This window comes from Misgurnus anguillicaudatus, chromosome 12 (genome assembly GCF_027580225.2).
Source record: "Misgurnus anguillicaudatus chromosome 12, ASM2758022v2, whole genome shotgun sequence".
NCBI classification, from domain to species: domain Eukaryota; kingdom Metazoa; phylum Chordata; class Actinopteri; order Cypriniformes; family Cobitidae; genus Misgurnus; species Misgurnus anguillicaudatus.
The window spans coordinates 31,433,908-31,448,920 of record NC_073348.2 but is presented as its reverse complement, the minus strand read 5'-3'; the positions used below and the strand labels follow the sequence as shown (position 1 = coordinate 31,448,920).

The window sequence follows — 15,013 nt, the reverse complement described above, 5'->3', positions numbered from 1 at the left end:
GATCCCAGATAATATCCAGCACATTAGCAATGACGAACAGTTACTATTGTAATAGTTTCCGGCAAAATACTATATTAATTTAGTCACCACTTTCACAAAACGGAAAATTTAAAAAGAAAGATTCAAGTAAAAAAAATAAGGCTTCATTGTATAAAAAATACTATGCAAACTGTGATTTTTTTTGTTAAAGGGATAGTACACAAATAAATTAAAATTCTGTCATAACTTTCCCACGCTTCCGCTGCCACAAACCCGCACCAATTTCGTTGTTCTGATAAACACGGAAGATATTTTGAAAAATGTTTGTAAACACATTGTTTTTAAGTACAGAGCCCCAAGGGGACATGGAGCAAAAATGAAATCAACTTTAGTTTAGTTTTTGATAGTTTCACGTGCGCACGCGAAAGTTTCACATGAGCACGCGAAACTAAACTTTAAAAAATTGTGCACATGAAGGTTTCGCGTGAGCACGCGAAACTAAACTTTAGATTTTTTTACTCCAGTGTCACGTTAGGGGCTAGGTAGCCCATTCACTTCCATAGTATTCTTTTTCCTACTATGGAAGTGAATGGGGCTCATGATTAGTTTGGTTACAAAATTCCTCAAAATTTCTTCGTGTTAATCAGAACAAACATATTTATACAAGTTTGTAACAACAGAAGAGTGAGAAAATTATGACAAAATGTTAATTTTTGGTGAACTATACCTTTAAGGCTACAAAATAAGTCTTTATAATGCACTCTTACTGGTAAAGGTAAATCTAATAAAACGGTTTTATTTGTACACTTCGATAAAATGTATTGTGTAACCTATTCAGAATTAGTTTTAACTACTGCCAAACAAATGTAGGTGTCTGAAGCAGTGCAAATAGCCTATATTATATATATATTCTATAGAGCTTTGCATAACTGAAAATATGTATTTGTTATAAAATATCCAAACACTAAGAAATATCTTGTTTTTTCTTATATTAAGGCTTCTTTGTCATATTATAAATAATGTTTAACATCAAAAACACACTATCCCCTTTTCTTCCACATAGACATAGGATTAAATCAGTTATTTTGCCAGCTGTCAAAACTATCCATTCCCAGACAAAGAAATGTAAAGTGAAGTGCTAATATTTGATCAATGCTGATGTAAGGCTGGCTTTCTAGTGAATAATTCAATTAAATAGATGAACCTCTCTCTCTTATATACACACAAACACTGCAAGTGAACTGAAACCGAAATGATATATTGATATTGCACAGGCACAATCTACAGCTAAATTATTAATGTTACTTAGAGGTGAATGTGGGCAGCAAACTCTTCATCTTCATACCATCATTCACGGAACAATGTCATGTGGAAATGTCATTCGAATGTGATCTATACAGCACAATGTACACAACATTGCCGTCTCACTGGGTTCACTGCGGCCAACTTATTCAATACAATGTTACAAATACAGTTCATTAGAAATTATGGCACATAGTGTCGCCCGTGCAATTTAAGTGCCGTGATAAATGACTGAAGATTGTCAATTAGTTTGAGTAATCGTCAACACTCCGGGCTCCATAAAAACAATTTTGCATATTACATACAGTACTGTATAAGCCAGGTGAAGTGGTGCAAAAAATGAATATCAGGAATAGCTCCACATAATTTGACAAATATAAAGTCTGACTTGGCCCGTCAACCAATTTAAGTTATGATGGAAAGCTTCAGCCAATTTGAAACAGTTATTTCACCCTGATCTTGTGAGAAATCCACATTGGAATCAGTAATGTACTGCTTTTCTATGCCTAAGTGCTTTTGGTAAACACAGTTACTGTCATGGATAACAACATAAAACACAATTACTGAACATTACAGAATTAACTAAGAGTCCACATCATTCCACTGATAAATTACACAATAAACCTTAACTGACTTTTCATATTATATAAATATTTCTGTACATTACTGCTATTCTTGTTTATGCGAATTTCTAGTTATGTAGCTAATGTGGTTTTCTCATGTACTATTAAAAAACAATATGCCCTGCAAAGAACCATCAAGACTGATTCTCCATTCGAGGACGTTTACTGTGGTTTCCAGATGGAGATGAGACAGTAGATGATTCAACATTAGCCCTGGGATCATCCGGGACATCCCTAAACCCCTGAACCTGTTTGTGAGGTCATAAATAGAGAAAGAATTAGCGATCTACAAGAAGCTACACAAATTTTGGCTTGATAAATGTTTGATTAAAATCTATATAACTTTCATACTGTGTTCACTATTCATTTGTGTCTCACTATTTTAATCATCTTAGCTTTTTGCACTTTAATAGTCGTTCAATATAATGAGCTCATACAAATTGCATAATTTAAAAATGAGAAAATAGCTTAAATTTAAATATACCAAATTATCCAACTACTGATGCAAATGAACTTACTGTTATCTCATATTGAATTGTGGCCTCCATTTGACTTGGGGACTTGTACAGGGAGGCTAGCCTGAGCACAGATTGGATAGATGAGAAAGACGTACAGTATAAACTTAATTATGTTTTTATGACACACATTTACATGATCTTTCTCTGACCTTGCCTGCAGAGTTTAAAAAGCAAGAGGAGCTGCGTCAAATTGCACGCAGTGAAGCCGAACTGTACAACCCAGTGGGAGAACCTCGGATTTTATGGCAAGAACGAGGAAGAGGACAGGGCATGATGAAGACCCTCTGTGCTTCCATACTCTGCCCGCTGCTAAAGAGCATTAGACTGGCAAGCATGCAGGGTGCATTAGGAATAAGGTCTGGCTACAAACGCCAAAGCATGCTACTTGTTTAAAGTGATTCATTCAATCACCCACGGAGGTGAAGGGTAAAGAGTTTATGCAACACACTCTCAATCTCTCTCCGAAGACACATTTGGCGGAGAACCCCGCAGATGTTGGCTCCTATTTTCTAAACTAACATATTGCTGTGTCAGCTTGGGTGACTAATTAGGTCCAAAAAATATTTTGCGTACCTTTAATTAAAGGCGGGGTGCATGATCTCTGAAAGCCAATGTTGACATTTGAAATCACCTAAACAAACACGCCCCTACCCCAATAAAATCTGGACCTTCTTTTGATAGACACGCCCCACACATACACAATGATGTCGGTTAATAGACACGCCCCCTTATTGCTGAATGAGCTACAAGTGTGTTTTGGTAGTTGGCCACTTCCTTTTCCAAAGTGTTTTTCAAAAATCACGCACCCCGCCTAGGGCTGTCACAATGATTAAATAATCGTCTCATCGTGACTGTTTGACCTCATCGCAATGATTTTAGATCACCGCAATGATTGCACATCTCTCTAAAAACACAAGGGGGAGCTGCAGAGCCTGTATAAATGAGACTATCAGATTACTTTTAAATATGTGTTATGTGTATTCATATTTACTGCTAGGTAAACCTTGCAAGAGATAAAATTGAAATAAATCACAAAAATATGTAAAAATTATTTCATAAAAAAAAATGTATGAGAATTAAATGTCAAAGCAATAAAACAGGCAATTAACAGTCACAATTTATTAGTCAATTAAACGTCAGCCAAATGTCATAATCGTGACAGCCATCGCACATACTATAACTGCCGTGTTACGATCTGGCCATATTTGTTTACCTTTTAGGTCCATCCCAATGCAGAATAAGTCTCTGGGTGGCGGCATGGCCCCAACTCTCACCTGTTGATAGGTGACGTATGATACATTTCGTGATTTTAATTTTGAATGATAGATTAATATTTGTGATAACATGGTGGCACAGCACATCTTACCTAATGCTGGAACAAGCTTGGATTGGACATTTGAAACTCTTGTGGTCATTTGATTGGTCAACACAACCTAGATACAAAAACTGAGTGTGAATGAACCGAATTTGTCAAATATGTAATGTTTTTTTATTCATTTTATGTGTGAACACAGTATTTTATACTCTACCGCCACACTGTGTTCTGTTGCTAGTTGGATGAGCTGTTGGGCAAGGCCGTTAAGGAGGCGGGTTCTCTGAGAAAAATCCTCAAAGTCATGCCGGAATGGGAAAGCAATGCTGTCAATCACTACTAACCGTACCTATGATCATTTATTAGAATGCAAATGGTAACATTACTGTTATGAAAGGGATGTTGTTTGTGACTCTAAATTTAGTAGCTTACCTCAGGATGTACAGCCAGGAAGTCAGGTAGGAGGTAAACCTCAGCTAATAGCTCTACATAGTCATGGCAACGGACCAGGAAAAGATTGGAGAGGAGCTTCTCTACTGTAAGTTCATCTAAAGCGTTTTTTTGCTCTAAAGGGGAGAAACAATCGATTATTGGAATGTAATACAGATGGCGATTGGCGTATAACATTCGGACAATCTACTCAAATCATACCTGTGTCCTCTGCTAACAGGGTGCAGTGCTGCACGGCCGCCTCTGCCATATCAGCCACGCGCTGGACCAAGAAACTGCCTTCTGTATCTATGTACAACGCCTTTCCACCCAGACCTCCGAAACACACAGGGATTTGTACATCCACAACCAACTGCATGCTTAAAAAAAATGAGTAAAAAGTAATGAGAATTACAAAAGCTATTATGGCATGGAACACATCTGAAAACATTTAATACATATAAAGTGTACCATATATTACCAGATGGTTAGATGGTTCATATGTAATGTGCAGATACATATCATTTTGTTAAAGGTAGTTCACCCAAATGTAAAAATCACTTTATTATTTACTTACCCTTGATATGCAGGAGTAATTATGCATAACTTCCGCATAATAAGATAACATGTTAGCATGATTGTATTAATTACACTTACATGTATGCATTTGCCAGATGCTTTATACAAATGTCCAAATGCTTTATACAGGAGCACAAATAGTTAATTATTTGTGTTCATTATACATATACATTTAGGTTAAGTCAACTATGAGATAATTGTCATATTTGGGTAAACTGTTCCTTTATTGTAAAATTTTAGATGGATGGTAAAAACCTCAATTAACTGCCACTGTCCAAATAATTTTTTTTTGTTGCTATTTCTCATACCAAAGTTGGGTCTTTCCAATTCCAGGGGCTCCACAGATCTCGATGGTCTTTCCCACAGGCACACCCCCACCGAGAGCATCATCCAGGTTGGATGAGAATGTAACAATGCTACCCTGAGACTGCTCCTCATGCAAAAGATCCAGCGCCGTCACGCTCTCTGTTGCCCTCTGCTGGTGAGGATGAGTATCACAGGACAAGATCTGCAACAACTCCGCTGCCTCGTCCTGTAATATCCCTGTCTCTGGAGAAAATGCTGTGAAAATTAGCTTTCTATTTCATGCATTTGTACATTTATACATCTTTTAAGAGCAAGGAAAGCACTTTGTGATGTATTTCACTCAAAAATATAAAATACGTAATTGAATTCTACTGTGTTAAGTGATATTACCTTTGCACAGTTGAAGAGGTTGCAGGTCAGCGAGGTCTGTGGCCAGTTGGAAACCTGCATTGATCAGCTTTGCCTTTACTGATGGTGCCAGGGGAAGGCTTGCCACGGTCCTTTGCATCATTTAATTATGAGTTGGCACTCATCAAAGAGAGGCCGAGGTTACTATCCCGTTATGGAACAGAGTAAATGAATATAACTGTTCATCATTGGGAGAGCACAATCAAAGTCTGTCAGCCATATGTTTATTTCCGCAAAATCTATGTTTGTTATATTTAACAGTTCTTAGTGATTTAAACTACATATAAATTATCAATAACGTGTTTGTTTCTTCATATTTACGTTTTTGATACTCCCTCCAAACCAGAAACTACAGAAATGACGTAAATTCCGCGTGGATATGAAAAATCATTTTCAAAATAAAAGACACGCAATTTTCATTTTGCAATAAACCAATATTGGTTTACATTTAGTCAAACGACCACAGTTTATTTCCAATATTAAATCCTGCAGGCGTTATAGATCTAATTAATTTTAAATTTAGTCTTTAAGCTGTACTTTTATAAAAATGATTAAAAAAAATCTTAAATAAACATAAATTATCGTGTACATAAGAATAAACATCTATTAAACATTTAATTTAAGAAAATATAAATATATAAAATGCCTACACGGGGATCATAGACGGTGATCATTAAATTTAAAACATTATAACAAGTCAAGAATGTCCCTCTTCCCGTCCTGTACATATTTGACATGTGTTTACAAAATAAAAGTCCCACATCCCGAGAACCAAAACAATGCGCATTGGCTTTTCACACGTCAGGTAAACATGTTATATAAACGTTGTTTAGAGTTGTAAATGACATTAGGTTTGATTGTTTAGTTTGTATTACATTATAAGATCGACTGTTGATACGGATTACTGCGTTTACAGTTTAATATCACAACGATTTTCAGAAACAGGACAGCTGGATGTGTCCAGCTCCGTGTCTATTTTTTATATTTGACCAGAGAGTAGTGGATAAAAGTCAATTTTACGTTGTTTTTTGAATTTATAGATCATCATGAACTGTCGATCAGAAGTCCTGGAGGTGTCAGTGGAGGGCAGGCAGGTGGATGAGGCCATGATGGCTCTCCTGCACACGATCCTTCTGCACCGCAGCACGGGTAAATTTCACTATAAGAAAGAAGGCACGTACTCCATCGGTACGGTGGGAACACAGGACGTGGACTGCGACTTTATCGACTTCGCATTTGTGCGAGTGTCTTCAGATGAGCTCGACAGGGTTATTAGGAAAGCCGTGGCCGAATTTAAGGTACATTATTACAAAAAGTTAGACTGTTTAATTCAATTGCTTATCTGTAGGTTTATAACATAGCCCTATATAAAATATATAGTAACTGTTAGGCTACTAGTTAATATACTTATCTTCATCCAGATGTGTGACTTTATTCTGCTGAACACTCCCACAAGAAACTTTAGTATGTACTATACTGTTTACTGTATAGTAGACTAGTGTTTTTTAATCTTACCATAGCAAATACTATAGTACACTACCAGTATAGGCCATATTATATTACATTATAGGATGATTACTATAATAAAGTAGCTTGAAAAATATAACATGGTAATGAAATTCACGTTTTATGACCACATCCTCATTTATTCCCAGGATGCTCTTGGCAATTCTGGAAGTGATGGCATGGGTCAGATCTCTCTGGAATTCTATCAGAAGAAAAAGTCACGATGGCCCTTTTCAGATGAATGCATCCCTTGGGAGGTCTGGAGCATTAAGGTCAACGTAGTGAACCTGGCCAACGAACAGGAACGGCAGATATGCAGGGAGAAAGTCGGCGAGAAGCTCGGCGAGAAAGTCATCAACATCGTGGAGGTGATTAACCGTCACGAGTACCTTCCCAAGATGCCCACGCAGTCGGAGGTCGACAACGTGTTTGATACGAGTTTGAAAGATGTCCAGCCCTATCTGTACAAGATCACTTACCATATCACGGACTCTCTGGGCACATCAGTTAGCACAACCATGAGAAGACTTATCAAAGACACTTTGGCTTTATAAAGCTGCTTATTGGACCGCTACAATGGTTGTTGTATAATTCACAATACATGTGTTTTTATTACTTCTGGCTATGGTATTGCTAAATTGATGTCTGGATTTCATTCCAGCACTTCCCTTGTATAATAATGGTGTCTAATATATTTGCACTACAATAATATACAATTATTCCACAATTACTCTTATTTTGAATTTGTTCAAGTGACTTTAAAGGTGGTTTTAGTAGCATCTAGACTTCCACGTAAGGGGACCCGAGGTGTATGCAGATAAAAACATAATATAGTTATGTATATTACATAGTATTTCTTTCAAGAGATCATCTTAAAAGTTATACAATGCACCTTTAAGTGGTGATTAAATAAAGCATCAAAATCAAGCACAGGCTTAAATGTACTTTGTTTTTAGAAAATTTAAAATGTGTTAAACATTAGATTCAATATTGCCAAATATCAGCTACAGTAAAATTTAGCTTTGCACTGACCACTTTCACAAGCACGGTGACGAATCAGAATAAACACAAATGTGGTTACACAGTATTGATATTTATTTATTTTTAGAAAGCAAGCACAGAAAACAGTAGAAAAATGCTTTAACACAAAACTGATACAGTTTTTAAAGCCACATTAGAACAATTCAAGTGCTTACGAATATTCGTTATTGCAGTGATACCACAGGAATACCAAAGATATAATTTTCATAAAACAGAGAAAATATTATACAAAGCAAGTTAAAGACCATAAAAATTATTTTGAGAATTCAAATGTTTTTTTTTCATTAACGTTAATTCAATGTCATACAATCTTTATATCGGAGTCAAATGAATGTATTGAGTCATTAATTGGACATCTATCAATTACTGATACTGTAATTGCGTATTAGCTCTAACTCTTAACAAAATGTTTAAATTAAGTGTCATGTAATACTGGGGACAAATGTAAATGCAAATCGAATCAATTTAAGTGAAATAATAGCTAAAATAATAAATTCAGCTATTATTTCACATTTTAAGTGATTTTCTGGTCGATGCCTTTGAGGGAAATGGGATGAACAAAATAATGCATTACAATTTTATAAATCAAAATACAGATTGTATTACAGTAGCTGATCGAAAATGCAAAGAGCAAGGCGTTATTAGCAGTTTAAACACTTGCCAAATATGAGAAATATTAAGAAAAAAAGATTACTGATTTGTGCTTGAACAATTTATGTCACACTAAAATGTCACTGAACAGGGAATGTCCAACCGTTCAACATCATTGCATCAAAACTTCATTAATCACTGAGTACTGAGTTCTGGTAAGTTGTGCTCATACCATGGTAGAGCTCACAATGTACTGATACAGTACCGATACAGCATTAAAATCCTAAGGCTCAAACAAATCTGTTTTTACGTATCTCTTCTACATATACACATCTATGAGAATTAATTCCCACATATACTGCATATTCTGTACAACAAAAATATTAAAAGATCCACATTTCAGGCACGCACAAACTGCATACAACATCAATCCAAGCCTGCTATTTTATACATTTAAAGTCTTCTATTTGTTCAATACTATCACAGAATATTATCAACAATCTCTGAATGAAAATACCATCCAATTAACAGTCAAAAAACACTTAAAATAAAAAATACAACTTAAAGGGATAAGTCACCCCAAAATAAAAATTATGTTATCATTTACTCACCCTCACGTTATTCTAAGTTTCTTAAGAGAAAAGATATTTTGATAAATGACGGTAAGCATAGTTGATGGTAACTTCCATAGTAGAAAAAGCAAATACAACGGAAGTCAATGGGTACCACTTCTTGTATGCTTACCATCATTTATCAAAATATCTTCTCTTATGTTAAACAGAAAAAACTTGTACAGGTTTAGAAAGCTATGGTGTGTAAATGTTAAAAGAATTCTTAATTTTGGGTGAACTATCCCTTTAGATAGCAATGCTGAAATTAAATAATAGAAATGTTTTTACATCCGTGTTCAAAAAGATTCTTGTAAATTTATTTGACATCTGAATCTGTTAATACAGTTTTTATATAGTTCAAACACATCTTACATCAACTTCACTTACATTTGTAACTCTTTTGCCAATAAATGGGAAATGGAATAAAAACTAAACTTTTTTTAAGTGCGCGATGCAATTACATCCATCTTCTTGAGTGACCATGGCTAAGAGATGATTGGTTAAGCCATCTGATGGTACTTTGGGCTGATTTTAAAATTTCTATCTGCAGCAACCTGTGCTTTTATTAGAGAAACTTGATTTGGATTTGCTTGAAAGTGCTAAATAACATCAAAAAGGCCACTTAAACAAGAGAGGTGCTTTACAGGTACAAAACAAGCTTAAAGGGATAGTTCACCCAAAAATGAAAATTATGTTATCGTTTACTCTCCCCCATGTTGCTGTAAACCTGCATGAGTTTCTTTATTCTGTTGAACACACAAGAAGATTTGGTACCAACTGACTTCTATAATAGGGAAACACATACTATAGAAGTCAACTGTGTGCTTGGCATCTATAATCAAAATATCTTCTTTTGTGTTCAACGGAATAAAGAAACCCAAACAAGTTCAAAACAACATGAGAGTGAGTAAATAATAACAGAATTTTTTTTTAGGATGAACTACTATCCCTTTAAAAGAGTAACCATACACATTTTATGTCTCTCTTTCTTAATCATTGGTGCCAGAAGCAAGCAAACATAATTTGCATGAATAATAAATAAACACAATACAGGTAAATGCTTCAGAAATACATATTTTAAGCTAATCTTGCTGGAAACTTGACAGTCTGAATACTGTTTATTGGAATATGGATGATTAACTATAAATAAATGTTATGGATACATCCCTGCGTTTGACCAACCTTAAAATCACTTTTAAGCGATAAGGCTGCATGTGTTTCCCAATGTAATCAAACAATGAGAAAAAAAGAGTTCCTTAAACTTAAGTCGACCCCAATGATCAGGTCTACAAACTATGGACACTTAAGTATGACTCTGTTCATGACTCCATAGACTAAAAGCGGTCTTAAATGTCCTGTGACAGAATTTACACATGTATTGCCTTTTAAAGGTAAGTGCTGAGAGGGTCGGGGCATGATAAAATAGTGTGTCGGATTCCTGAGGGGTTATAGCTTTGTCTGCGCTGTCTGGCTGGGCGTGCGAGTGGTCTCCGGGTTCATCCTCACCAGCCTTGTCCTGCTCTGGTTTCTTGAGTGTCATCGATGGTGACGTGGAGCCACTGGCTTCCGCTTCTGGGGCAACATTCCCAGACTGACTTCCTTTGACTGGAGGTTCTTGAGAACTTGGAGGATCTGGGAAAGCAATCATTAGAGGTGGAGAAGGTGATGGAGACGATGGAAATCTGTCAATCTCCCTCATTCCATCCGACGTGGACATGTGAGACTGATAGTGACTCCAGAGGCGAAAGTTGGTCCTAAAAGCTTTGTGACATATGTGACAGATGAAGGGTTTGATGTGGCAAAGCAGTTCTTGATGTCGTTCAAGGTCTTTGTGGCAACTGAAAAGCTTACCGCACTTTTCACAAGGCCACACACTCGGCTCATCTGATCCCACAGAGATTGCACTCTCATGCACATTATCCTTTCCTGTAACCGCTTCTTCTTGAGGTTCCTCTTTCACTTGCAGCTCCCCTTGACCGTGGCTGGAGCTCAGGTCTTCAGGAACGTAAGATGATGAGTCTTCAGAGTCGAACATGGGTGGAACTGATGAGTCGCTGTAAACGTTGTCCTCTCTGTTGTCCTGCATTGACTCCTGAGTTGCTGGAACACTGAGAACGTCCGATTCCTCATCCTGATTGCTATCCTGGAGTCCGAGGGTCAGCTGCTCTTTAACACTCATCATATTTTGGTTGTGCACCTCTACCTGATGGCGCCATATACTGAAAGAGGACTTGAATGTGCGCATGCATTCGAGGCAGGTCAGTTTTTTGTACTTGCAGTGAGCTTCGTGGTCTTTCTTCACAACTGTGTTGGAGAATCGAAGGCCACAATATGGGCAGACGGTGGCATACCTGCAGGCCCTCTCGTGGTCTTCCAATTCAGATGGAGAGGGAAGTTTCTCATTGCAGAGTCTGCAGCAAAAGACATCTCTTTCTTGGTTTTCTTTGAGATGTAATTGCTGCTGTTTGTATTGAAGGTCTCTCTCAGCATCCGCGTCAAGGTCACCCGGCTCAGCGGCGTGTCCCTTCATGTGCAGTTTTAAATGCGACTGGAAAAAGAACATTTTGCCACAGTAGGGGCATCCGTAGGACCTGGATCGTCTGCTTTTCCTGCCAAAGGGTTGTGACTGCAGACCTTGCTTGGTTCTCCTGAGCTTCATAATCAAAGCTTTTTTAATTTCACGTTCCCTGACGATATCGATCAGTTTCCTCTGAAATTTCTCATCAAGAACGGAATAGGAACTGGAGGAGGCTGCCGGATTTTGCACCACACCGTGTTGGGTTTGGCAGTGAGTCCAGACTTTGAAGTTCGTGTGAAAACGTTTGTGACAAATGTCGCAAGCGTACGGCTTCTCTGGGTTGTGATACATGTTCACATGACGATACAGACCCGCGTTTGACCTGAACACCTTCAGGCAGTTCCAGCATTTAAACATTTTGTTTGGCCTAAGTTCACCGGGTTCCTCATTATTAATGTCGATGTTAGAATTATAAGGTACCTCATCAAACGAATTGTCCTGATGTGATAGGTGATGCTCATTACCAGGCCTGGTCCTCTTAAAGGACAAGTAACTACCATCCATCTTATTTTTCCTCTTTACTGAAGGAGTGAAATATCCTCTGGGGCCTTCCTCGTAGTTGGCCTGAAACTCTTTGAAGTTGACTGGCAGGTTATCTCCAACAGTAATGCGAACAATTTCCGATGGTTCTGCAAGAGGACTGCTGGGTTCTGCTTTTATGCTAAATTGTGTAGTCTGAGTTCCCTCAGTCTCAAACACATTTCGTTGTCTCGACCTGAGTATAAGCGACTTATCTTTTGACACCCGATCCTCGCTTTCAGTTGATGTTGACCTTCCTAAAGAAGTAACCGGTTTCACCGCAGACTGTTCCCTGCTTTGGGAGTCCTTCAGCTCCAGAGCTGGAGAGAAGACAGGAACAGGACTATCCATTGACAGCGATCTGCGTAGCAGGCTTTTAATCAGCGGCCCACTCCGGTCTACGGTTTGGTTGCGGGGACCCTGATGCTCTCCTGCTGGTCTGGAATCATGTGAAGTCTCCATTCTTTCTTCGGTTTGGTCTGATTGTAAGCTGGTATGCTGCACGGACTCGCTGAATGACACGGAGGATGTTAATTGCGGTCTTGCAGATGGTGGTCTGTATTCAGTTCGACGCCTCAATATGGACGTTGGTGAGGAGATGATGGACGTGCATTCACCATCAACCGTCTTTTTGCTAGAAGTTCTGCTGATGGAGGTACTGTTAGTCTCTTTATCATTTGGTCTGACACGTCCTGAGGAATGGCTCTGACCACCATGTGCGAGGGAGAGGTGCTCCGGGATCATGCCTGTGGTCTGTTTACATGGTTTTCCCTGAAAATTCAAACTTCTCCTTTGACTCACATCTACTGCAGGTTGATCACTCTGACCTTGATGGACAATAACACTTCTTGTTTGATAAGCACTATCATCCTCCTCCTCTGAAAGCGTCACACGTTTTCTCGACACACAATATGATGCCTGGGGTCTCGCGGACATGATGTTGGTTAAAAAGGGAATGCCAAGACTATATCCCAGCTCTTGTATGGCTGCAAGGCTGCATTTCTCCACGAACATGTATGATGAGTATATGTAGTTTAACACGATCTCAAAAGCATCCGATTCACAGAAGTCAAGCTGAATGATGGATTGGTTCTCGGAGTCTCTTCTGGAGAACACAGACTGGAAATACTCACTGCAGGAGGCAAGCACGCTTTTGTGGGCCTGGTACTGTTGATCGCCGACTAACAAGACAACATCACAGAGCTGGCCCTTTAACCTCTGCTCATTGAGTGCACTCAGCAGCGAAATACCATGGGCGGGATTACAGTAGTGCACGAGGCTCTCCATTTTGGCCTTGGAGTGAAGAAAGAAGCAACATTAGTGGCATTGCAAATTCACATCAGTGTATTCAACAAAAAATTACCAATGAAACGTACTGTAAATTAAATGTGTTAGTAAAAATAGATGATTAAACAGAATTGCTAGATTAACTTCAGCTCTCTTCTCTTTCTTCCTTCCAGTAAATGTGGTTTCTAGCCATTTTTGATTTTTTTTACTCTGTATAGCACTATACAGAAAAAGTTTATTCAATTAAATTCAATACGTATTTATTATCTTAAAAATTATTTAATATCTATTTATTTATATGCATTATTTTACATATTACCTGTTGATATATAATAAGCAAAAATATGAAAAATAAAAAAGTCATTAAAACACGCAGGCCCCTCCAGTGTCTACACATGCGCAGAAAGACAGCTGGTTACATCATGTCTAACGTTAGTTACAGTTGGTTACGCTGACTAGTGAAACTATTCGCTCATGAACCGAGGAACGAGTACTTTTATGTTTTAATGCGTGTTAAAACCATTAGTTACTTCAGTAAGTAACCTTTATCTTTTTCTTCACTTCCGTTTTAGGTTAAAAAAACATTTGTTGATTCAGCGTTGCCAAGTTATGACCATATCATCAAGCACATGACAAAAGCTAGGCAACCGGTTGCGGGTTTTTTTCCGCTCTACTATTTCAAGATAGGAAACGAAACGGTTCGAACACGCGTCTGCGCGCGCGCACACCCTGCGCTGTCACTGCCTGCGCAGATCTTGCATTCTGCACAACAGGCTGCTTATGTCAGGTGAGAAAGAGAGAGAGAAAATCCTTTCGGCGTTACGTCAGAAAAGACGGATTTAACCAAAACAACATTCAACTATTACAATAGGACGACGAAATAAAGTTGTTCAATATATTAACTCACCCTTGTTTGTTGGCTTTGGACGCCGCGAAGCTCCGACACAGGACTTTGTTTCAGAGTTGCGTTGAGCGTGAAGCTGTCGTGATTCCATCCATCTTGTATTTGACGTCATCCCACTCTAGGGATGAGGTCATCGCAAAGAGCGCTCGTCACGTGTGCCGCGCTCTGATTGGCTGCTGTGTGAGCTTTGGGCGTTTACGGAGGAAATGAGCAGAGGATGACGGTGTGATTCACAAGACTGACATGAGTCCGCACGTATACACAGTATACGTATTAAAGAGACGGGCAATACACTTGTGGAAATCTGCTGAAGAACATTTTTATGTTTAATAAGGGTTTTAATTTACAGTAATACCTAGAAATTGTACAGACATAAAGTAATTCCAAAACAGCTATGAATTACAAAAAAAAAAGAGTTTTGCTTGAAAACAATGTCATTATTTTTTAAGTTGACATTAAAACAAAGGTAAAACATGCGTGCACATGACAGTGGAGCCTTGATTTTAGATATAACCAAGAC

General features: G+C 38.1%; 3 protein-coding genes across 3 annotated transcripts; 1 reads left to right on the top strand and 2 right to left on the bottom strand.

Moving 5' to 3' along the window:
• Positions 1-1,216: 1,216 nt before the first annotated feature.
• rad51c (RAD51 paralog C) lies at positions 1,217-6,501 on the bottom strand. The gene is made up of 9 exons (XM_055208198.2): positions 5,439-6,501; positions 5,051-5,291; positions 4,386-4,543; positions 4,167-4,300; positions 3,952-4,083; positions 3,789-3,855; positions 3,636-3,696; positions 2,423-2,483; positions 1,217-2,152 (listed from the first exon to the last, which is right to left on the bottom strand). Exons 1-9 carry the CDS (start codon positions 5,557-5,559, stop codon positions 2,039-2,041), a joined length of 1,089 nt encoding a protein of 362 aa, XP_055064173.2. The 5' UTR covers positions 5,560-6,501; the 3' UTR covers positions 1,217-2,038.
• A 1-nt stretch (position 6,502) lies between these two features.
• Positions 6,503-7,577, top strand: atg101 (autophagy related 101). Its single transcript, XM_055208199.2, has 2 exons — positions 6,503-6,754; positions 7,112-7,577. The coding sequence occupies exons 1-2, from the start codon at positions 6,503-6,505 to the stop codon at positions 7,514-7,516; spliced, it is 657 nt and encodes a 218-aa protein (XP_055064174.1). The 3' UTR covers positions 7,517-7,577.
• Positions 7,578-8,036: 459 nt separating this feature from the next.
• On the bottom strand, positions 8,037-14,730 carry zbtb21 (zinc finger and BTB domain containing 21). The gene is made up of 2 exons (XM_055208196.2): positions 14,497-14,730; positions 8,037-13,595 (listed from the first exon to the last, which is right to left on the bottom strand). The coding sequence occupies exon 2, from the start codon at positions 13,587-13,589 to the stop codon at positions 10,509-10,511; it is 3,081 nt and encodes a 1,026-aa protein (XP_055064171.2). The 5' UTR covers positions 13,590-13,595; positions 14,497-14,730; the 3' UTR covers positions 8,037-10,508.
• Between the last annotated feature and the right edge of the window lie 283 nt (positions 14,731-15,013).

What these genes read in the sequence shown, in the direction of transcription:
- rad51c (XM_055208198.2), bottom strand. Translation starts at nt 5,559, where the DNA reads ATGATGCAAAGGACCGTGGCAAGCCTTCCCCTGGCACCATCAGTAAAG. An exon ending in TCCTGGCTGTACATCCTGAG is followed by an intron (nt 4,084 to 4,166) that starts GTAAGCTACTAA and finishes AAATGATCATAG; the next exon opens with GTACGGTTAGTAGTGATTGA. An exon ending in CAAGCTTGTTCCAGCATTAG is followed by an intron (nt 3,697 to 3,788) that starts GTAAGATGTGCT and finishes ACCTATCAACAG; the next exon opens with GTGAGAGTTGGGGCCATGCC.
- atg101 (XM_055208199.2), top strand. Translation starts at nt 6,503, where the DNA reads ATGAACTGTCGATCAGAAGTCCTGGAGGTGTCAGTGGAGGGCAGGCAG. An exon ending in AAGCCGTGGCCGAATTTAAG is followed by an intron (nt 6,755 to 7,111) that starts GTACATTATTAC and finishes ATTTATTCCCAG; the next exon opens with GATGCTCTTGGCAATTCTGG.
- zbtb21 (XM_055208196.2), bottom strand. Translation starts at nt 13,589, where the DNA reads ATGGAGAGCCTCGTGCACTACTGTAATCCCGCCCATGGTATTTCGCTG.